The 24,505-nt window shown below is 45.4% G+C and overlaps 2 protein-coding genes across 3 annotated transcripts in view; one reads left to right on the top strand and one right to left on the bottom strand.

The window, feature by feature from the left end:
* Window positions 1-2,086: 2,086 nt before the first annotated feature.
* On the top strand, window positions 2,087-2,533 carry LOC100447194 (small ribosomal subunit protein uS8-like). Its single transcript, XM_054558757.2, has one exon. The coding sequence runs from the start codon at window positions 2,087-2,089 to the stop codon at window positions 2,477-2,479; it is 393 nt and encodes a 130-aa protein (XP_054414732.2). The 3' UTR covers window positions 2,480-2,533.
* A 19,002-nt stretch (window positions 2,534-21,535) lies between these two features.
* FKBP5 (FKBP prolyl isomerase 5) overlaps window positions 21,536-24,505 on the bottom strand; it is a 111,802-nt gene continuing 108,832 nt past the window's right edge. Inside the window, exon 11 of one of the 2 annotated variants that reach the window (XM_054556722.2) lies at window positions 21,536-23,879. In XM_054556722.2, the coding sequence (XP_054412697.1) occupies window positions 23,772-23,879 (108 nt within the window). In that variant the 3' untranslated portion in view covers window positions 21,536-23,771. 2 annotated transcript variants of the gene reach the window in all.

Here is a 24,505-nt window from a genome sequence, read left to right on the forward strand (position 1 = left end):
CAAGCTGGAGTGCAGTGGTGTGATCTGGGCTCACTGTAACCTCTGCCTCCCAAGTTCAAGCGATTCTTGTGCCTCAGCCTCCGAAGTAGCTGGGATTACAAGCACGGGCCACCATACTGGGCTATTTTTGTATTTTTAGTAGAGACGGGGTTTCCTCATGTTGGCCAGGCTGGTCTTGAACTCCTGACCTCAGGTGATCCACCCACCTTGGCCTCCCAAAGTGTTGGGATTACAGGCGTGAGCCACCATGCCTGACCCAACAAAAACAATTTTGAAGAGGAACAAGAATAAGCTTTCACCACCAGCTATCATGATTAAAACTATGGTCGTGGCACATGGATAGCTGTGTGTCTTTGTCTCTCTTTCTCTCTCTGTATCTATCCTAATAGAACAGAATTGGCAGCCTAGAAAAAAAATCCAACAGGTGCAGGAGTTTGGCTTTGACAGAGGTGGCATAACAAACCATGATAGAAAGAAGGGACTAAGTGGTACGTGGTGCTGAAAAAGCTAATATTAGATCCTTACCTTCCACCATACAAAGTACATTCTAGACTAAATACCTACACAGTGTCCGTTTAAATATAGAGGGCCTGGCCGGGTGCAGTGGCTCACATCTATAATCCCAGCACTTTGGGAGGCTGAGGCGGGCGAATCACCTGAGGTCAGGAGTTCAAGACCAGCCTGACCAACATGGTGAAAACCTGTCTCTACTACAGATACAAAAATTAGCCAGGTATGGTGGCACACACCTGTAATCCCAGCTACTCAGGAGGCTGAGGCAGAAGAATTGCTTGAACCCAGGAAGCGGAGGTTGCAGTAAGCTGAGATCACACCATTGCACTCCAGCCTGGGCAACAGAGTGAGACTCCATCTCAAAATAAATAAATAAAAATAAATAAAAAATAAAAATGGTGGGCCTAACATACACTCTTCTCCCCATGGAAGCCCCTTTCCTTTGAAAAGACAGTAAAGGAATTTAAGAAGTATAAAGCCAAAAGGACAAAGGGAATGAACAGGACAGGAGAGAGCAGCACTCAGCGCTGGCAGAATTTTAGAAGCTGGAAAGGGGATGGCTGGAGGGTGACAGAGTCAGCAGCAGGGAGAAGGTGGCACCAAGTATGCAGAGGACCTGGCCAGCCAAAAGGAAGTGGGTTTGTAACGTAGAGCCTACGCAAGGCAGCAGGTGCTTCTGAAGTGGGTGTTCAGCATGGGGCTGAAAGAGAGGAGAAGCTGAAAGTCTTCCAGAGACCACTCCCATCGCATGCAGCCAGGCAGCTGCCCCTCCCTGCTCCAAGCAGAACACTGGCCTCTTCTCCGGCAAGGCTGTGCCATATACATGCTCAGCTTGGTGACCTTGGCAACCCTAGACTCAGCTGAGGATGGAGGGAGGCAACAGCCTGGAAAGAGCATGGGTGAGTGGATGCTGACTTCCAGGAAAATTCCTCTCTGGGGAAATGGACCAGCTCAAGAGGAAAAATCCACAGAGACTTCCATTCTGGGGCTTCCCAATAACCTTTCTTTTCTTTTTTCTTTTTTATTAATAGAGACAGGTTCTCGCTGTGTTGCCTAGACTGGCCTTGAACTCCTGGGCTCAAGCGATCCTCCTGTCTCTGCCTCCTAAAGTGCTGGGATCACAGGTGTGAGCCACCATGCCCGGCCCCCAGTAACCTTTCATATGACAAGTTGCTAAGCTTCACCTAGAATCAAGAACATAGAAATCAAAGCAATGGTGAGATATAATGTCCCATAAAATTGGAAAAAATTAATGGATTTTCTAAAACCAAATGGTGGTAAATATGTAGGAAACCTGAACTCATACTCACGCTGATGGTTTTGGGTAAACTGGTACAACTACTTGGGAGTTTGTCAATACCTAGTGAAGTTGCAGATGCTTAGACCCTATGTCAACTTTCATACATGGACACAAGGAGACAGGTGTACAAGGATATGTATCGTAGCACTGTTCACAATAGTAAAAATATGGGAACAACCTAACTGTGCCCCGAGAATGGAATGAATATAGTTGATAAGTTGTCTCTTAAAAAAAAAAAAAAAAGCTTTTCTGCCATCTTCCTGTGACGCCACAATGGTGTGTGTGAACGTCCTGGCCGACGCTCTCAAGAGCACCAACAATGCCGAAAAGAGAGGCAAACGCCAGCTGCTTATTAGGCCGTGCTCCAAAGTCATCGTCCGGTTTCTCACTGTGATGATGAAGCATGGTTACATTGGCGAATTTGAAATCATTGATGATCACAGAGCTGGGAAAATTGTTGTGAACCTCACAGGCAGGCTAAACAAGTGTGGAGTGATCAGCCCCAGATTTGATGTGCAACTCAAAGATCTAGAAAAATGGCAGAATAATCTGCTTCCATCCCACCAGTTTGTTTTCATTGTACTGACAACCTCAGCTGGCATCATGGACCATGAAGAAGCAAGACAAAAACACACAGGAGGGAAAATCCTGGGATTCTTTTTCTAGGGATGTAATACATATATTTACAAATAAAATGCCTCATGGAAAAAAAAAAAAAAAGACAGGGTCTTGCTCTGTCACCCAGGCTGGAGTGCAGTGGCATAATCGTGGCTCACTGCAGCCTAGAACTCCTGGGCTCAAGCGATCCTCCCACCTCAACCTCCCCAGTAGCTGGGACTACAGAGGCATGCCACCCTAATCGCCTAATTTTTAAATTTTTTGTAGAGATGAGGTTTCACTATGTTTCCCAAGCTGGTCTCAAACTCCTGGACTCAAGTGATCCTTCCACCTCAGCTCTCTAGTAGCTGGGACTATAGGCATATGCCACCACACGGGCTAATTTTATTTTATTTATTTATTTATTTATTTTTATTTATTTATTGAGACAGAGTCTCGCTCTGTTGCCCAGGCTGGAGTGCAGTGGTGCGATCTTGGCTCACTGCAAGCTCTGCCTTCTGGGTTCATGCCATTCTCCTGCCTCAGCCTCCCGAGTAACTGGGACTATAGGTGCCCGCCACCACACCTGGCTAATTTTTTTATTTTTTGTTTTTAGTAGAGACGGGGTTTCACTGTGTTAGCCAGGATGGTCTTGATCTCCTGACCTCGTGATCCGCCAGCCTCGGACTCCCAAAGTGCTGGGATTACAGGCGTGAGCCACCATGGCTGGCCTTATTTATTTATTTTTTTAAAGAGACGAGGGTCTCACTATGTTGCCCAGGCTGGTCTTGAATTCCTGGCCTCAAGGGATCCTTCCACTTCAGCCTTCCAAAGTGTTGGGATTACAGGCATAAGCCATCATACCTGGCCGATCCTGTCTCTAAAATAAAAACTTTAAAAAGTGAGTTGCAAAAGCATCACCCTTTTCAACCAGATCCTTAACTGTAAGCAACAGAAAATCCTTCTGACTTTAAGCAGGAAAAGGATTCATTGGAAGGATATTGGGTGGTTCACAGAATCACTGAGACAGCTGAGGAACCAAGATCCAAGACTAAACCATTTCTGCAGTTAAGCCCCAGCCCTTCGGCTGGCACAGCCATTGCCTGCCAGCTCTGGGCAGGTACAAGGGAAGCTGCCTCTGATACTACTGCCTCTGCCACCCTGGAAATTTTCCACAATTGCTTCTGCCTGGTGCAGCCTCTGCAACTCTAGTGCTGAATGCCAAGTTAGGGGAAGTGGGTCTGGCCGGCAGAGCCTAGGTCACACGTCCACCCCTATTGCAAGGGCAGGCGGGCAGCTGCCCTTTCAGCCTTTATGGTGGAAGTGGGCTCAGCCTCCTATGTAAGAGGGGGTCTCAAACACTGAGCAGCTAAAAGAATGGTAAATGAGGCTGGGCTCGGTGGCTCACACCTGTAACCCCAGCACTTTGGGAGGCCGAGACTGGTGGATCACCTGAGGTCAGGAGTTCGAGACCAGCCTGGCCAACATGGTGAAACCCCATCTCTACCAAAAATACAAAAATTAGCTGGATGTCGTGGTAGGTGCTTGTAATCCCAGTTACTTGGGAGGCTGAGGCAGGAGAATCACTTGAACCCAGGAGGTGGAGGTTGCAGTGAGCCAGGATCATGCCATTGCACTCCAGCCTGCGTGACAAGAGTGAAACTCTGTCTCAAAAAAATAAATAAAAATTTAAAAAAATGATAAGTGGGCACATCGCTATCATTTATGTAAAACTGATAAACACCCAAAGCAATGGACTAGATTGTGAATACAGAGATGGGTAGTTAAAGTATAAATCACTAATAGGAATGATATACACTAACTCCGGGAGTGTAGGTACCTCTGAGAAGGGAAGGTAAAGGGAAGGTGTGGGACTCTAGTTGTATCTGTAACATTTTGTTTCTTAAAAGTAAAACCTCTTGGCCGGGCGCAGTGGCTCGTACCTGTAATCCCAGCACTTTGGGAGGCCGAGGCGGGCGGATCACGACGTCAGGAGATCGAGACCATCCTGGCTCACACAGTGAAACCGCGTCTCTACTAAAAATACAAAAAATTAGCCGGTCGTGGTGGCGGGCGCCTGTAGTCCCAGCTACTCAGGAGGCTGAGGCAGGAGAATGGCATGGACCCAGGAGGCGGAGCTTGCAGTGAGCTGAGATCCAGATCATGCCACTGCACTCCAGCCTGGGCGACAGAGCGAGACTCTGTCTCAAAAAAAAAATAATAATAATAATAATAAATAAATAAAAAATAAAACCTCTGGGCTGGGTGTGGTGGCTCACACCTGTAATCCCAGCACTTTGGGAGGCCAAGATGGGAGGATTGCTTGAGGCCAGGAGTTCGAGACTAGCCTTGGCAACATAGTGAGACCCCCCATCTCTACAAAAAAACCCCAAAAAGTAGCCGGGGATGGTGGCACATACCTGTAGTCCCAGCTACTAGGGAAGCTGAGGCGGGAGGATCACTTGAGCCCAGGAGGTGAAGGCTGCAGTGAGCCGTGATCAAGCCACTGCACTCCAGCCTGGGTGACAGAGTGAGACCCTGTCTCAAAAAAATAAAAGAATAAAACCTCTCAAACAAAGATGGCAAAAATGTTAATATCTGTCTATGCTGGTGGTGGGTACATTGGTATCACTATATTCTATACTTAACTGTAAGGAAATATTTCCTAATTTCAAATGGAAAAAAATTACTTCAATGAATCAGAAATATGTGCCAAGCAGCTGAGGTCCCTTCAGGTGTTTCCTTATGTAACCATTTACTTGTGAATTAGCCCTGTGCCCATCAAAGGAAGTAGAAAGCTTTGCTTGCTCGCACCCGCCTGTCTTTCCACGTGTCGCATTCTCAGTGAGAATGGCAGGGCACTCAGCTGAAACTGCGAGGCTGATGAATACATGGCCTAGTGCTGGTTACTGGAAAGGAGTGATTTATTTCATTACTGAAATTCTAAGTGCCTAGGCTGGGCGTGGTGGCTCACGCCTGTAATTCCAGCACTTTGGGAGGCTGAGGCAGGTGGATTGATCACTTGAGGTCAGGAGTTCGAGACCAGCCTGGTCAACATGGTGAAACCCTGTTTCTACTAAAACTACAAAAATTATCTGGGTGTGGTGGCACACGCCTGTAATCCCAGCTATTCGGGAGGCTGATGCAAGAGAATTGCTTGAACCCAGGAGGTGGAGGTTGCAGTGAGCCGAGATCGTACCACGGCACTCCAGCCTGGGCAACAGAGTGACTGTCTTAAAAAAAAAAAAAAAAAAAATTCTAAGCCCCTTAACAAGCCTTCTGAGAAGTTATCAAGTTTGGAAAATCAGAGACAAGAAGAGAAGAGAGAACAAGAATCTCAGAAAAGCGGGAAAGATTTTGTCAAAAAAAGCTTTTGTTTAGACATTGACTCTACTGCATCCAGTAGGAATGAATTAGTGTGTTTCTATATGATTTTTTCTTTTCTTTTCGTTTGAGTCAGGGTCTTGCTCTGTCAACCAGGCTGGCGTGCAGTGGCACCACCATAGCTCACTGCACCCTCTAACTCCTGGGCTCAAGTGATCCTCCCACTTTAGCCTTCCAAGTAGCTGGAACTACAGGTGTGCACTACCACTCTTGGCTAATTTTAAAATTTTTTGTAGAGACAAGGTCTCAGTATGTTGCCCAGGGTGGTCTCAAACTCCTGGGCTCAAGCAATCTTCCCACCTCAGCCTCCCAAAGTGCTGGGATTACAGGCGTGAGCCACTGTGCCCAGCCTATATATGATTTTTAATAACAGGATATCAGTTTCTCCCTGTCCAGCTTCCCACCCCTACCCCATAAATATTTAGCAAATATTTAAAGACTATAGGTTTGAAAGGTTACCTGCAGGGTCCAGCCCCACAGGGTCAGTGGGTCTCTCCCTGTGTGCGGAGACGAGAGAGTGTAGAAATAAAGACACAAGACAAAGAGATAAAAGACAGCTGGGCCTGGGGGACCACTACCACCAGTGCGCAGAGACCGGTAGTGGCCCCGAATGTCTGGCTGTGCTGTTATTTATTGGATACAAAGCAAAAGGGGCAGGGTAAAGAGTGTGAGTCATCTCCAATGATAGGCAAGGTCACGTGGGTCACGTGTCCACTGGACAGGGGGCCCTTCCCTGCCTGGCAGCCGAGGCCGAGAGAGAGAGGAGACAAAGAGAAAGACAGCTTACGCCATTATTTCTGCCTATCAGAGACTTTTAGTACTTTCACTAATTTACTACTGCTATCTAGAAGGCAGAGCCAGGTGTACGGGATGGAACATGAAGGCGGACTAGGAGCGTGACCACTGAAGCACAGCATCACAGGGAGATGGTTAGGCCTCCGGATAACCGCGGGCGAGCCTGACTGATGTCAGGCCCTCCACAAGAGGTGGAGGAGCAGAGTCTTCTCTAAACTCCCCCGGGGAAAGGGAGACTCCCTTTCCCGGTCTGCTAAGTAGCGGGTGTTTTCCCTTGACACTTACGCTACCGCTAGACCTCGGTCTGCCTGGCAACGGGCATCTTCCCAGACGCTGGCGTTACCGCTAGACCAAGGAGCCCTTCTGGTGGCCCTGTCTGGGCATAACAGAAGGCTTGCACTCTTGTCTTCTGGTCACTTCTCACTATGTACCCTCAGCTCTTATCTCTGTATGGCCTGGTTTTTCCTAGGTTATGATTATAGAGCGAGGATTACTATAATACTGGAATAAAGAGTAATTGCTACCAACTAATGATTAATGATATTCATATATAATCATATCTAAGATCTATATCTGGTATAACTATTCTTGTTTTATATTTCATTATACTGGAACAGCTCATGTCCTCGGTCTCTTGCCTCGGCGCCTGGGTGGCTTGCTGCCCACAGTTACCAAATTGTGAATCTGTCAGGGTTGCCACATCTCAGCTTGGCCCTGAGTATACTTTCTGGAACATAATGTGAGTGTAATATATATTAGCTATTATTACTCAATGACCAAAAAAAAAACAACAAACAACAAACAAATAAAAAATGGGCAAATGCCCAGTGTGGTGGCTGATGCCTGTATTCCCAGCACTTTGGGAGGCCAAGGTGGGAGCATCACATGAATCCAGGAATTCAAGACCAGTCTGGGCAACAGTGAGACTCGGTTGCTAAAAACAAAAAAGCTAGGTGTGGCGGTACATGCCTGTAACCCCAGCTATTCAGGAGGCTGAAGTGTAGAGATCACTTGAGCCCAGGAGTTCGAGGTTACGGTGAGCTATGATCGCATCACTGTATTCAAGCCTGGGTGCCGCAGCAAGACCTTGTCTCTAAAAAACAGAAGGAAAAAAAAGGGGGGAAAGACTTGAATAGACGTTTCTCTGGAGGTGATACACAAATGGTCAACAAGCATATGAAAAGATGCTCCACATCGCTAACTTCCAGGCAAATGCAAATCAGAACCACAAAGGGATAACACCTCACACTCACTAGAATGGCTGCTCTAAAAACAAAACAGAAAATAATAGGTGTTGGTGAGGACGTGCGCAATTGGGACCTTTGTGCACTGTTAGTGGGAATGTAAAATGCTGCATCTGCTGTGGAAACTGTATGACAATTCCTCAAAAAATTAAAAATAGAGTTACTCTTCGATCCAGCAATTCTACTTGTGGGCACAGAACCAAAAGAATTAAAAGCAAGGTCTCTAGGAGATATTTGTATAGCCACGTTCATAGAAGCATTATTCACAGTAGCCAAAGGTGGAAACGTCCAGGCACCCATTGACAGATGAATAGACAAAACGTGATATCCATCCGTCCGTCCGTCCGTCCGTCCGTCCGTCCGTCCGTCTATCTATCTGTACAATGAATGATTCAGCCTTAAAAAATGAAAACATTCCTTTCTTAGATCCAGGGACAGGCTGGAAAAAAAAAAAAAGAAAATTCTGACAGATGCTGCAACATGGATGAACCTTGAGAACATTATGCTAAGTGAAATAAGCCAGTCACAAAAAGAGAAATACTGTAACATTCTACTAATCTGTGGAACCTAGAGCAGTCACATGCGTAGAAACAGTGGAATGGTGGTTGCCAGGGGCTGGGGGAAGGGTAATGGGGAGTTGTTTAATGGGTACAGTGTCAGTTTTGTAAGATGAAAAAGTTTTAGAGGTTGGTTGCACAATAATGTCAATATAGTTAACTGTGCATTGAAAAATGTTTAGGCTGGGCACTTTGGGAGGCTGAGACAGGAGGATCACTCGAATCCAGGAGTTTGAGACCAGCCTGAGCAACATGGCAAAACCCCATTTCTACTAAAAATACAAAAAAAAAAAAAATTAGCTGTGCATGGCAGTGTGTGCCTGTAGTCCTAGCTACTTGGGAGGCTGAGGTGGGAGGAGCGCTTGAGACTGGGAGGTCAAGGCTACAGTGAGCCATGGTTGTGCCACTGCACTCCAGCCCGGGTGACAGAGCAAGGCCCTGTTTCAAAAAAAAAAACAAGCCAGGTGCAGCGGCTGGCACCTGTAATCCCAGTACTTTGGGAGGCCAAGGTGAGTGGATCACCTGAGGTCAGGAGTTTGAGACCAGCTGTTGGAAACAAATGCTTGGTGCCACAAAGAAGAACCAGCACTGAGACAAACGATCTCTCAGCAAGGCAAATTTGCTCCTGCAGAAGGGTGCTTCTCATAGGTCTGGTTGCCACAAGAGCACCCCGAACAAAGGAGGAAAGGGGTTTTTATTCCTAACGCAGCTTGTCCCCACTACTGTGTCCTGTCTCCATTGGCTGGAGTTGGATTGCACAAAGCCGATCCGGTTGGCTAACTTGAAAAGGGCAGGAATGTGGTTACACTGGCAGGGGTGGGGGGAACAGTTTCTGAGGGAAGGGCCATTGCATTGGCAGGGGTAATTCACAGAGTGGGTAGCAGATGTGGAATGTGGGCTTTATAGATAAAGATTGGTGGGAAGGTTGTTTACCAGGGCAGGAGGACAGAGTAAGGAAGTCTGGCCTTGAAAGCAGGGAACAGAGGACAAGGAAACTTAAACAAGCTAAACCTTCGAAAAAGAACTTCTTACTGTATTTAACAATTCCCTCCTTTAATTTTTTATAGTACTTCTTCAAACTTTTAAAATATGGCTCTGTTGTTTTACTTGGTCTTTTAAAAGAAAAAGCTTATTTGAATAAGGAGGAAAAGGAGGATTGAGGGAGGTTTTGGTGAGAGCTGTTTTAATAAGCCTTTGTATTAATCCTTGGGCACAGGGTATGATACAACATCCTACAAGAATAAGCAACCCTATTTCGACGGTAGGAGAGGTGAGGATTGAGGACATAAGTCCCTTTCGTTTGCCGAACCAGTTTCCCATTAAATTTGTGAAGGGTCCCTTTAGTCTAGAATTTTTGCTAATTTGTTGGATAAGGAGGTTAGGCCTTGCAAAGCCTTTGTTATTGTTTTGTTGGGGGCTGTGTTATTAGGGATAAAAGTATAACATTGGACTTTAATCATGGCACAGACTCCGGCCTCTTTCGCTAGTATTATGTTTAATGCTATTCTGTTTTCCCAGGCCATTTGACTGGTGGGTCCTGATTATCCAGCTATCCCTTTAATAGTGTCTCTAGTATAATTAACAAATCGTTGTTTGTTGTAGTAAACATAATTTGTCTAATCTACGTTTTTGTTTATAGTTGACCACCAACACAGCACAGATTAAAACCCTGCAGCTATTTGATTCTGGGCTTTAAAGTTATCTGGTACTCTGTGGAATTCTAATAGCATCTATATAAATGTGAGGGTTAAAAGATCCGGTGCAGCGCTTTTTTTTTTTTTTTTTTAACTCGGTTCTGACATTCTTGCTTACTGTGTTGGCGGAATGCCAGGGTGACAGGGATGGCCAATTGAACGAGAGCACAAGTGCCACTCCAGTGACTCGGCAGAGAACTTCATAGTAGCTTCCCGCAATACCACCATACGTCCGCTTGGGAGTGAGTAAGGGCAGCTTGACTGTTAAGTTCTTGGAAAGGCTTAGTCTCACTGCACCCTTTTAGGTCTTTGAGAGACATTAATTTCTCCCCCTGCCGTGAGAGACACGAGGTAAAATTAACATCTGAGGCTGGAGGCTGGATGGCCCCTGGGGGGCTGATCCGCAGAGCCTTTGACTTTGGGGAATAGCAATGAGAGAGTCTTGCGTGGCTTGCTGCCCCAGGTTGTGGGGTTTTGGAAGAAACTCACCATGCAGCTTATGCCCAATTCGTTAGAAGACCATCCAAGTGGGAAAGGGACTATTTGAGCCTCTGGCCTGTCTGTTGCACAAGTGTAACAGTTGTTTTTATTTAGTGTGTGAACAGAATATTTAACCCATTCCAACCAGGCATTTGCATTTTGGTATCCTGTCTCAACTGCTAAAGTTTGTTTTAAATCTCTAATTTTTGTAATGTCGACTATGGCTCTGTTATTGGAAAAAATAACAGTATGATTGAAAGAAGGGTCTGGAGAAGGAGAAAGGGAAGGGGGTGGCGGATCAATGAAGCGCATTTCAAAAGATCCTATTGGGTCTGTCCCAGAACGAAAATTAGCTTCTAGGCCATAGAAATGGCTTAGAGTGGGGTTAGAATCAGTGGAGGCGGGGACAGTGATGAAGATTTGTATAGGGTTACACTGCTGAGGCTGACAATTAGAGGGAGTTATGCCTTTGGTAAGGTGGATATAGGGCTTTAGATTAATGCAGCTTCCTCCTGGGGAGGTCTAGCCTTGATATTTAGTGGTCCAGAGTTCATCTCCCTAACCATAACAGAACCTCCACCCCGCGCTTTGTGCACGTCTGGTACAAGTTTTATTATTATAGGCAGTTTTGTTTATTTTGGAGGGGCAAAGGTATTTATTGATAGAGGTTAACTTTCTTTGGTTTTGGAGATCCTTCAGGGTCTCCTCTTCATGAGGAGGGTTGGGTTTTTCTTAGCTTTAATTAGGTAGGACTTTCCCCTGGAACAGTAGCCCGTGACTCCAGAGGTGGTGATGTTTTTTCACTCGAGTATGAGTTAATCCTTTTTTTGCTGTTCGGATGCAGTTTCAGTGGCCAGGAGCACTAGATAAGGTCCTTCCCAAGCTGGTTTGAGCTTTCCTTTTTTTCCACCCTTTGATGAGGACGTGATCTCGGCTGATGTTGATGTTCTGGGAATTCCAGGGGCGGCGCCTGTGCTAAGAGATCTTTGGTTTTAAGAGAAGAGAAAGTGGAAGATAGACCAAGTATATAATTTTTGAGGAACTGATCTTTTGTTTTAAATGGAATGTCAGTAGTGGAATGTAAATAAGGTAGCCCATATAGCATTTTATAAGGGGATAAGCTGATATCTTTCCAAGGGATGGTTCTGATTCTTAACAAGGCAATGGGGAGACATTTAGTCCAGGGTAGCCAGGTTTCTAGGATTAATTTGGTGAGGTGGTTTTTTAAGAGTCTGGTTCATTCTTTTTACCCTTCCTGCCAAGGGATATGGCATTCCTGTCTTATGTCTAGCACCTGGGCTAGCTTTTAATGACATGTGCAGTGAAATGGGTTCCATTGTCTGAATCCATGTTTTCTATTAGTCCAAACCTGGATATAACGTTTTTAACTAATGCTTTAGCTACATTACTGGCGGTTGCACTTGAGAAGGGGGTGGCTCCTACCCAGCGAGTAAAGTGGTCTGCTATTACCAATAAGTACTTCAGGTAACCGACTGGGGGCATCTCAGTGTAATTAATTTGAGCACTTTGGAATGGTCTTAGCCCTGGATTTCTGCCCCCAGGAGGTTGCCTTTTTAGGGTTTATTAGTTTTTCTGCACACTCCGTAACTACTACTTGCTTAGCGAGAATGTATATGCTTATACACCTGTAAACTCTAAGGACTGCACCACACATGGCTTGAGGTCCCCAGTGAGATCCTTGATGGAGCTGCGATAATATTTCCCTCATGAGAGGTTTAGGTAACATTTTCTCCCATCTGGTAGTACCCACCTTCTGTCCGAGCTTTTCTTGGCTCCTATTTCTTTTAACATTTTTTTGGTCTTTATGGGAGAAGATGGGGACCGCAGCTGGAGGGGAAGGCAAGGGGCTGAATGGAAAATGGGTACTGCTTGGGAAAAGGCAGCTTGCTTGGCTATTTGGTCAGCTAGATTATTTCCCCAGCTTTCAAAGGAAGGGTTTTCTTTTTACTATTTTCCTGGGAGTTTTTAATTTGACCTCGATTGGAGGAACTCGTAATTTCTCTCAATGTCCTTTTTTTGACCATGTATCAGGATGGATACACTTTTCATAATCTGTGGTGGTAAGTTTAGGGAGGTGAGAAATTTTCCCTGATTAATGTAGAGGCTTAAGCCAAATTTTAGCACTAGATCTCTCCCTAATAGGTTTGTTCTTGCCTCTGGAATTAACAGAAATTTAATATTAGCTGATCTGCTTTTATATATGACTTTTGTTTCTTTTTCCCATTTGGGACATTCTCTTTTGAAGTGACCTGTTCTTTTACATTTGAAACATTTGTTTTGTCTTCTTTCTCTCTCTCTCTCTGCCTCTCTTTCTCTCCCTCTCCCTCTGGCCCTCTGTCTTTTCCTCCCTCTCTCTCTCTTTCTCTTTCTGCCTCTCTTTGTCTGTCTCTCCTTGCCTCTCCATCTTCTCTCTTTGCCTCTCTCTCTCTCTCTCCCTGACTCCCTCCATTCCCTCTATAGGCTGATCTTTCCAGTTTTCTATTTTTGTAATTTCTTTGTGATATTTGGCTATTAGTAACAAAATGGAGCTTTAACATCCCCTGTCCAAGGGGATCCTTTATGTTTAAAGCCTGTATATTTTCTTACCTGTTCCTTGAGTCTGTTTAAAAACTCTATGGGCCCTTTGTTTTTTCCTTGCTGCATATTAAATGCTCGGGAAATATTTTGGGTTTGAGGCACTGATTCCTGAATCCCTTTAACTATCATTTTCCTGAGGCCTTTCATGTTTTCTTGGTGGGCTGCATTGTTATTATCCCATTGGGGGTTTTGGGCCGGCGATTTTTGTTCTGCTGCAGGGATATTTTGACTGGGAGGATGTTTGCGCTCTCAGACTATCATAGCAGCCCTGCAGATCATGGTTCTTTCCTCTCCCGAAAAGAGAATACTTAAGATGGACATTAGCTCAGCCCAAGTGTATACTTGTGGTCCTAAAAATTGGTTAATTTGATCCGCAACCCTAAAAAGATCATCTAATAGTGGTTTAAGTTTCTTCCTTAGGTTTCTGACCTCTGAACTAGTTAAGGGGCATTTACAAAGCCAATTTCCTCTCCTCCTAGAGGCACTTCCCTTAGGGGAAAAACGGTCGGGGTAGACTTTTTTGAGGAGGGGAAAGGGAAATTTTGAATCCCATGTGCTAGTGGACTGTTTGGGGTTAGGGATTTTACTTTCTTTAGGGGAGGTATTTTCTGGCTTTTTTCCTGCAGTTTTTAGGGGGTAGAGGAGGACAGGCCCCTGCCGCCAGCGTAGGGCATAGTCTATTTCTTCCTGGGAGACAGGACTTTTGTTATTTACATACTTTATTAAAAGTTGACAAATCTAATCCTTATTTGACCCAAAACTTGGCCGGAAAACTGAAGGTTTAAGAATAGGTTCTTTGGTCCAAAAAAACAACAATATTTTTATCATCTGTTGCTTTTTCTTATGTTTGGTCCTTTGTAGTTCTTGTTGTACTAGGGGTATTTCCCATCCTGGAAGTTAATGGGGGCTCAGTCTCTCCTATTAAGAGATTTCTTGCACCTTTTCCCTGAAGGCTCAATCTGAGTGTGTGTGGGGCTCAACCTCTTATTTTATTTTATTTTTTTTTTGAGACAGGGTCTTGCTTTGTCACCCAGGCTGGAGTGCAGTGGCATGATCTCGGCTCACTGCAAGCTCCACCTCCCGGGTTCATGCCATTCCCCGGCCTCAGCCTCCCGAGTAGCTGGGACTACAGGTGCCCGCCACCATGCCCAGCTAATTTTTTTTTTTTTTAAATATTTTTAGTAGAGACGGGGTTTCACTGTGTTAGCCAGGATGGTCTCGATCTCCTGACCTCATGATCTGCCCGCCTCAGCCTCCCGGCTCAACCTCTTTTACTAGAGATTGTTTTTTCTTGCTCCCTTTCCCTGGAGGCTCAACCCCCCCACTGGAGATTTCTTGCACTCCTTTACTTTACTCTACACTCGCTTTGCACTTAATTGTGCGTCTCATTTACACACTTTTAACCTCCTAACTGTCCCAACCACCAAGGAAGTACTTCACCGCCCCCACGGTTTTTCTTACCTTGGTCTGTGCATAGTGTTACCTGCTCACCACAGTAACTGTAGGCCTTTTCTTCCTGTGTTGCTGAGAGTCTGGGTTTATTGGTTGCACCGGGTGGGTCCCGATTCTTTACCCCTGAGGCCACTGCAATGAGTTAGCGGGATGCATCTCCTCATGAGAAGTGATCAGAGACCCTTTCCCGTATGAGGTCCCCATACGGGCCACCAAATTTGCTGGAAAAAATGCTCAGTGCTGCAAAGAAGAACCAGCACTGAGACAAAGGATCTCTCAGCAAGGCAAATTTGCTTCTGCAGAAGGGTGCTTCTTGTAGGTCTGGTTGCCACAAGAGCACCCCAAACAAATGAGGGAAGGGGTTTTTATTCCTAACGCAGCTTGTGCCCGCTACTATGTCCTGTCTCCATTGGCTGGGGTTGGATCAATCCAAGCTGAACCTGATTGGCTAACTTGAAAAGTGCAGAAATGTGCTTACACTGGTGGGGGGTGGGGGGAATAGTTTCTGCGGGAAGGGTCCTTGTGACGGGAGGGGTAATTCACAGAGTGGGTAGCAGATGTGGAATGTGGGCTCTATAGATAAGGACTGGTGGGAAGGTTGTTTACCAGGGCAGGGGGACACAGAGAGTAAGGAAGTGTGGCCTTGAAAGTAGGGAACAGAGGACAAGGAAACTTAAACAAGCTAAACCTTTGAAGAAGAACTTCTTACTGTATTTAACACCAGCCTGGCCAACATGGTGAAACCCCGTCTCTACTAAAAATACAAAAAAGCTGGGCATGGTGGCCCACGCCCAGTTACTTGGGAGGCTGAGGAACAAGAATTGCTTGAACCCGGGAGGTGGAGGTTGCAGTGAGCCAAGATCATGCCACTGCACTCCAGCCTGGGCAACAGAACGAGAAACTCTGTCTCAAGAAAAAAAAAAAACCTGAAAAATTGTTAAGATGATAAATTTCATGGTATGTGTTTTCTACTATAATTAAAACAGTTGTATAAATATTAGCCACTGTTATTTCACAGGTGAGGAAACAAGAGATCCCAACACAGAGCTGGACCCAAACCAGTGCTCTTGCCAAACATTGGAGGCCTCTGGGTTCCTCAGATTGAGGAGGTCCTGATGAGACCTTATGAGGGGCCCTGTTTTGCAGTTATCACCGCAGAAGCGGGCAGCACTCTCTGTAGGAAGTCTGGTCTCAGCGATCATCCGGCCAACTGGGGTTGTCTCAGGTTATAACTTGGTTCTGAGGCCCAGACTTGCAGCCTGAAGGTGGCTTGGTTTATTTACCTACTGTCACATTTGGTAACGGCTGAAGGGTAGAAGGGTGCAAACCTCACTGTACTGTCTTATTACAATCTGCTCCTTGTCAACCAGACAGCTGGGTTCAGAGAAAGCTTAGAAGCCCATATAGAAAGCCTTGCGTGCCCTTGCGAGAGACAGAGTGGGGAGAGAGAGGAGCATTTACCAACTCACTCAAGCAGTGTAGCTTTCTCTGCAGGGAAAGTGTGTTGGTGACAAAGGGGTGAGGGTTCCCAGAACAGTCAGGAAGTTTATTTACTTAGTTATTGTTATTTTTTGAGACGGAGTCTCACTCTATCGCCCAGGCTGGAGTGCAATGGCACAATCTCAGCTCACTGCAAGTTCTGCCTCCCAGGTTCATGCCATTCTCCTGCCTCAGCCTCCTGAGTGTCTGGGACTACAGGCAGCCACCACCACGCCTGGCTAATTTTTTGTATTTTTAGTAGAGATGGGGTTTCACCGTGTTAGCCAGGATGGTCTCAATCTCCTGACCTCATGATCCACCCACCTCGGCCTCCCAAAGTGTTGGTATTACAGGCGTGAGCCACTGCGCCCAGCCTATTTATTTATTTGAGACAGGGTCTCACTCTGTCACCCAGGCTGGAGTGCAGTGGCATGATCACAGCTCACTGCAGGTTCGACCTCCTGAGCTCCAGCAGTCGTCCCGCCTCATCCATCTGAGTAGCAGGGACTACAGGCATGCGCCATCACGCCCGGCTGATTTTAAAACTTTTTCGTAGAGACAGGGTCTTGCTTTGTTTCCTAGGCTAGTCTCAAACTCCTGGCTTCAAGTGATCCTCCTGCCTTGGCCTCCCAAAGTGCTACAATGACAGGTGTGAGCCACTGCACCTGGCCCAAATTTCACCTAAGGGGGGTAGTGCTAATTAAAATGTAGCAAAAACATATTTCCTTGAAACTCAGTACATCCTAGTGACCATGCAGTAAACAAAGTTAGGCATGGGGTATCTGTACAGTTGCCTCGTAAATAAAGGACACAGTTTTCTTGCAGCTGTATTCCAGTAGGCAGGTAACTGAAAAACAGACCTAAGGACATAGCTCTCTGCTCCTAGACTTCTGCCTGGTGTGCCAAAGAGATTAACATCCTGCCACCAGGAGAAACCATCCTGGCTGGGCCCAGGGCAAGAGGGCTGGTGTAGCTCAGGGTAGGGCTGGGCACTTTTTGCAGCCCGGATGCTTGGAGAGAAGCACAGGGGTGGAACAGTGGCCAGCTGGGGGCAGTGCTGAGGAAGAGCTTGCCCAGTAGCACTGGGCTGGATGTCAGCAGTGGGGTGGGCCCTGGCTTGAGTTTCCTGCTGTTCCCTGTTTTGTAGATGTCAGTAGCAGATGGCAGATGCTCTGTGGTGGTGCAGCCATCTGCATGCCTCATTTTTCACTTGCCTGCGAGTCGCTCAGCCCAAGGGGCCCCATCCTTCACCTCAGTGGAACAGTACCTGGTTCACAACAGATGGGCTGTAAATGTTTGGGGGCTGGCTGACCAGGGCACCAGACTGGGCACGGTGGTCTTAGAATACTTTTAAGGAAAATACTTTACATTTGACCTTCATATTTGGTGAACTCTGAGTTATCAATTGTGACTAAAAATAGATATAAGATCAATGTAGCCTGAAGACGATGGACCCATTTTACAGTTATGGGCTCCCAAAATTCAAGTTGCTGCTGGTTCACCACTTGGAAAAGAATTCAAGACACAAAATCAGGCTGCAGGGACAGCCAGGGTATCATGGGGCTTTGGCCTCCACATCTCAGGTAACAGGAGTGAAGGGCCACTGGGATACAGACAAGAGGCTGCCTTCAGAGGAGGGACAAAGCCAGCTTACTGAGCATCTACTATGTTCTAGTTTGGGGATGATGGACTGGGTGCTGAGGATGGTGATGAGTAAGGCAGTGTTCCTGATCCCTCAGTGGGAGAAGGGGAATCACATTTTATTAACTACAGGTAAAGGCTGGTGTCATGTTAGGAAGACTCTGGTATCCACAAAGGGAAATAGGATACACATGGGTTTAAGTTTCTTATTTTTATTTTTTGAGACAGACTCTCGCTCTGTCGCCCAGGCTGGAGTGCAGTGGCGCGATCTGGATCTCAGCTCACTGCAAGCTCCGCCTCCTGGGTTCACGTCATTCTCTTGCCTCAGCCTCCTGAGTAGCTGGGATTATGGGCGCCTGCCACCAAGCCTGGCTAATTTTTTGTATTTTCAGTAGAGACGGGGTTTCACCATGTTAGCCAGGATGGTCTTGATCTCCTGACCTCGTGATCCACCCGCCTTGGCCTCCCAAAGTGCTGGGATTACAGGTGTGAGCCAGGACACCCAGCGGGTTTAAGTTTTTAAGACAAAAAAATTCAGGAGTCCTTAGTGTGGAAACATGGTTGTGAGCAGATGTAATACAAACTCATCAAGTCATTCACTAGAACTAGAGTAACTAGAATTAGTCATTGCATCCCCAAATACTCATCATTAACTGTTTATTCTTACCACTTATTTCCTTAGTCAGAAGCTTTAAGGAGATAACTTTAAGCCAAGAACAATGCCTACAATAAGGAGTTATCTTATGAAAACACATTATCCCAGAGCAGACCCAGGCTGGAAATATTTAATACCTCAAGAAAGGCTTAGACACAGACCAGACCCGGTGGCTCACACCTGTAATCCCAGCATTTTGGGAGGCCGACGCGAGTTGATCACCTGAGGTCAGGAGTTTGAGACCAGCCTGGCCAACATGGTGAAACCCCATCTCTACTAAAAATACAAAAAATTAGCTGGGTGTGGTGGCGGACACCTGTAATCCCAGCTACTCGGGAGGCTGAGGCAGGAGAATCACTTGAATACCAGCGGCAGAGGTTGCAGTGAGCCGAGATTGTGCCACTGCACTCTAGCCTGGGCGACAAGAACAAAACTCCCTCTCAAAAACAAAAACAAAAAAGAAAGGCTTAGCCACATGTTGTATTTGCAATGTGTCAACTAAGCCAAGTTGGAAACACATGTCCCAGAATTCCTTCCCTGCTTAGTTCTGGGTTAGCAAGGACTAATGACCTTGTGGAGATTTGAGAGGTGGAAATAATGTAGCAGCCACATTTTTTTTTCTAATTTTAGAGACAGGGTCTCACTCTGTTGCCCAGGCTGGATTGCAGTGGCATGATCATAGCTCACTGAAGCCTAGAACTCATGGCTTCAAGTATCCTCTCACCTCAGCCTCTCAAGTAGCTGGGACTATAGGCATGCACCATCATGTGTAGTTAACTAATTTTGTGTGTGTGTGTGAGTGGTAGTGATGGGGTCTATGTTGCCCAGGCTAGTCTTGAACTCCTGGCCTCAAGCAATCCTCCTGCCTCAGTCTCTCAAAGTGCTGGGATTACAGGTGTGAGCCACTATCCCTGGCCCCTAAAGTGTATTTTAAAAAGATGCCTCTGCTTAACACGCTGGCAAGCTTCCCACCATAGCTTTATTCCAAAGTAGACTATGAGGCCTGTGGCTCTGCTACCATTTCAGTTCCACCGAATGTGTGGAAATTCTAAGGAAGTACCAACATCTCCTTCCATACACCAAGAGCATCACTCATCACACTAGAAAAAGACCTATTTTAAAATGGTGCAAGGGCATCAGGTGACCTGATGGCCATGGGTGGGCTGCATCACCATTCTGGGTCCTCCCCATTCTTGATTCTCCAAGGTTCCCTCATCTTTAGAAGACAAAGAATCCCTGCCTTATAAACTGTGCTTTAATTTTTCTAACTATAGGCTGCAGTTACCCAAACAAGATGCTGTCAAAAATCTGAAGAGTTGTATTTAACGCTGTCTCTTTCTTGTCATGTATTATTAAGGTCACACGTGGAGATTCTGGGCAATTACAGATAGTGCCTTCTCCTCCACAGAAACTCCACGTCAGACATGTAGTAGAGAAAAATCTGAAGGGAAGTACTGAAGGTCTACCAAAACTTTTCAAGCCATCAGAGAACATCCTTTTGTGTACTTTTGTCAGTCATTATCATTCAAATGCGTTAAGTAGCCAGCTGATGGAAAAAATATACAGCTGGGTTGGGGAATTCTGAGTTTCAGGATTTTGACTAACTGGCTCAAATTCAATGCGTTTTGTCACCTATATTGGAGATAGTCTCCAGCCCCAGAGAATACAGGGTTCACAGGTACCATACTAAAAGCAGAGGTCAGTGTGCTGCTAAGACCAAGTAAGTATAGACAAAGCCCTTCACTGGCAGTCCTCATTTTGGAGGTTGTGCAAGCTGCCTCTGAATTACTGAGATTACACATTTACAGCCAGGAATCTTCTCTGGCTCATCCTCAAGATCCCTAGGGTGATCATTATTTTATTAAAAAAAAAAAGCATGCAAATAAAGGGAATTTATTATGGTTGAGATAGGGTCTTGCTCTGTCACCCAGGCTGGAGTGCAGTGGCATGATCATGGCTCACTGCAGCCTCAACCTCCCAGGGCTCAAGTGATCCTCCCACCTCAGCCTGTAACTGGGCCTAAAGGTGCATACCATCACGTCTGTCTAATTTTTGTACTTTTTGTAGAGACAGGGTCTTGCCATGTTGCCCAGGCTGGTCTTGAACTCCTGGGCTCAAGCGACCTGCCCACCTTGGCCTCCCAAAGTGCTGGGGTTATAAGCATAAGCCACTGCACCTAGCTAGGAATTTATTTCATTACCAAATAATTTAACAGGAAGGAGGGAGAAACATAATTCAAATCCAGAGATGAAGCCAAGAATTCAGAGGGAATAAAGGGTGCCTCGAACCTGCATCAACCTGTCTGTAGACCTCAGAGGTCCTACTAAGTACCTTTCCAGCACCGTGCCACCTTCTTTTGCAGTATGAAAATGAGGATTTGCAGTATATGTGACATCTCCTTAGGCCTTGAGAGTCTGTGATGATGAGTATTGATGATATATGCTACTTAAGAAAATGTATGCTCAATACGGAACACCACCTGAGATAGGCTTACTTATGTTTCATATATTTATTAAAGGGCACAATTAAATTTTATTTTGCAAATTGAGCCTACCTTAAAATCAGCTTAAAAAGGTGAAATATCCACTGGCTAATGAAAAAACAAAACCTTTTTATTTTTCCGATTACTTGGTTCTTTTTAGCAATGATGCATTGTTCCGCCACTTTCACCCCAGTGTTGGTTTCAGGTGCACCTTAGAGCAAAGCGTAGGACCATACTGTCCATTGCCGATTTTCTGATTTTTTTTTTTTTTTTTTTTTGAGACTGAGTCTCATTGTCACCCAGGCCAGAGTGCAGTGGCACAATCTTGGCTCACTGCAACTTCCACTTCCCAGGTTCAAGTGATTCTCCTGCCTCAGCATCCCGAGTAGCTGGGATTACAGGTGTGTGCCACCACACCTGGCTAATTTTTGTATTTTTAGTAGAGACGGGGTTTTACCACACTGGCCAGGCTGGTCTCAAACTCCTGACCTCAGGTGATGCATCTGCCTCAGCCTCCCAAAGTGCTGGGATTACAGGCATAAGCCACTGCGCCTGACATCTCTGATGTTTAATTTCTTCAAGTTGGCCCCCACCGTGGTTTTTTAACCAATATAGCTTTCCCTGAAAATCACTTAAGCAAAACCAAAAACAGTGGGAAGTCACATTTGTTTTTTGGGATTTATTTAAAGAACACACAAAAAAGTGCATCTAAATAATTTTTTTTAAAAACAATGTCTTTAATTCATCATATGCTGACTTGGCAATCCATATGCAGCCTAAAAGGTGGTTGAAAGGTGTCTGTGGACTTCTACACAAATTGTTTAAGATTATTGAATTTGATACAAGAATACGTGAAGTGTCTTCTTGAGTGGTAATGGGCACCCTGTAGTTATTTGCTCAGAACCACTCACACACCCTTCCCCTCCCCACACACACTCTTGCCAGTTCCCCCTGGTGAACCATAGTACACACGTGGGAGACAGCTGGCATCATCTGAGTCTTGGAATAGCTTTCTTGTTTGTTATCTGCAAAAAGCTAGGTGGCCTTTTTAGTATCAAATTTCAATCTTGGCCTTACTGGAACCATGCTCTATAGAGCTTTCCCAACAGTTTAGCAAGTAAGCAAAATCAGCTTTTGCGCTTCATATTTCGTAAGTGAGACTGGGGCTTTTAAAATAAATATTTCATAAAAAAGACAAAAGCATAAATGAGAAATTAGAGGGATTTTAGTTATCATTAAAGGAAAAAACTCACAAATTGATTCCATTTGTTTCATGGAGAAGAAAAGTATTATAAAAGGAAATAACTTGATTTTTAGGTTTTAAGGGGGTCCTAATCTAAGTCTTTTGATAAAACCACCATAAATATAAAAACTAATTTAAAATATAACTGCCAGTGTTTTTTAGGATTTAAAAAAGTGAGATGTTCCAGGTTTAAGCAAATGGTTCCTTGGGTTGCCAAATGCATTCCCATGAGTGTTTCTTAGGCTGAGGGAATAGAGAGCCATGCTCAATCTGTTTACCCGTAAGGACTGAAATTCAACTACATGTACACATTTATTTTAAGACTTGCCCTAGTTCAATGGTCAGGTCAAGTACTGGAGATTTAGGCTATTGGCTGTGTACCGGCATGGGAAGCTGTCTTCAACTCTTTCACAACTCACGCCAGAACAGAGAAGCTTGACAGGGCCGGAAAAGTGAGCAGCTGCATGTCAAACCTGCAGGTGAAACCCCTAGTGTAGAAGAGCAACTATTTATTTGTCAACCCTACAGATTTTGTTTTTAAAAATTAAGCTTAGTACTAAAAAGTCAAAATTTTTTTGCATGATAGAGGAGTGTAAATAAAGTTCCATAAACCAGTATACATATGCTTATGAGCCAATAATCTTAAAAAGACAAAAAAAGCTGCATGGATCCTAAATGACTATGTAAATAGATCCACTCCAGGGCAAAAATATTGTAAGAACAAGTCTTAAATTCTTAATAGCAAGGATTAGAATGAAAGAAGAAGCTGAACAATAGCAATGCTGGGAGGAAGTACTGTGTATTGAATATTATTCCCTAAAAGGAATAGAGGAGGGGAGAAAAAGCACAATTCTGATTGCTCTTTTCACATTTCAGTATCTCAGAACTTCATCGAAAATAGGAAAAGCTAATCCAGAAACTCTCATCTGCTCATTATCATTGCTGAAGGGTGTTTTAGGAATGACAAAATTACTCCCCCAGGGACAGGCTGTGTGCGGTAGAAAGCCACTCTCACAAGGAGGCTGGCTGAGGAGGGGGACTTTGGGAGGTGGCTAAGTCAGCAAGCAAGTGGCCTCTGAGGTTCTGGCTTTCACGTCTATGACACTGCTGTGGAACTGGGGAGACATGAGACCCCTCTACTGTGGGTTCTGTTGGTTAAAAATGCAACAGACTACATTTATAGCACTTCAGCCATTTAAAAAACAAAAGCTTATCCTCCTTCCCCTACCCTACCCAACTGTAGGAAAGGAGAAATTCATGAAGCATTTTTTTTTTTAAAGGTTTCTGCAGTGCTATTAAAGTTCAAAGGTAAAGCCTAACAGCCCCACATTGTTAAGATGATCTCAAGGGACCCTGAATTGGATACTGAAGGTTGATAGAAACTGAAATGAGCTGGACTTAAGCTGCTGGCTCCCTCCCTCCACACCACAGTCATTTCTGTTTGTTCCACCTGGAGTGGTCCCGTGCCACCCCTCAGTGAACCCTCCGGGCAGCAGCAGGGGGGCTGTTTTTGGGAAGCTACTGGTTTTGCCATTTGCTTCCAGAATCACATAGACTATAACAAACTTTACATTAAACACTGTTCCGTCCTGAGTTGGGGGAAAGCCCATTGAGGAGGGGCCGAGTTCACTGGGACTCTTCCCTCCTTGGCGTGGCGTCATACGTGGCCCTCAGGTTTCTCTTCTTCCATTGCTTGACTGTCTGTTCCTTTTTCGTTAGTGACCCCTTCTGAAGTCTTCTTGCCCATTGCTTTATTGGCCTCTTCCTAAGGAAGAAATAAGCAATCAAGAAGGTCAGAGAATAAAGAAGTGAAATAATTCCTGGCTCCTCCAGACTGTGTATCAGGTCCCAAACACGAGGTATTGCAATGATTTTCTCTAGGATATCTAGCTGGGTAGGTCAGGGCTGTGCTACCAATAGTTAGAGTGGGAGCTTCACCTTTCTTTGGTTGACACATGGGACAGCTGTGGGATAATGAAGTCTGGGCATTCCTGGAGACTGGGGACAGGACCAGAGTGCCAACTATGCTGTAGGGAGGTCGCCCTCTCTCCAGACAGACCTCTCCTGGCACATTTGCCAGGCTGGCTGCCGACTCTCAAGATAACAGGTGTGATGATGGGGCTCCTATAACATCCCATTTCCTGGGAAAATCAGAAGTCTTACTTGAAAAAATAAATCCTGATGGGTTTACAATTTTTCAAAAATGACAAAAGGGCTGGGCATGGTGGCTCATGTCTATAATCCCAGCACTTTGGGAGACCAAAGCAGGAGGATCCCTTGAAGCCAGGGGTTTGAGACCAGCCTGGACAACAAAGTGAAACCCTATCTTCACAAAACATTTTAAAAAGTTAGCCCAGTGTGGTAGTGTGCTTGTCCCAGCTACTTAGGAGG

Source organism: Pongo abelii, chromosome 5 (assembly GCF_028885655.2).
Source record: "Pongo abelii isolate AG06213 chromosome 5, NHGRI_mPonAbe1-v2.0_pri, whole genome shotgun sequence".
Classification (NCBI taxonomy): domain Eukaryota; kingdom Metazoa; phylum Chordata; class Mammalia; order Primates; family Hominidae; genus Pongo; species Pongo abelii.

Coding starts and splice junctions, on each gene's coding strand:
- LOC100447194 (XM_054558757.2), top strand. CDS start 2,087: ATGGTGTGTGTGAACGTCCTGGCCGACGCTCTCAAGAGCACCAACAAT.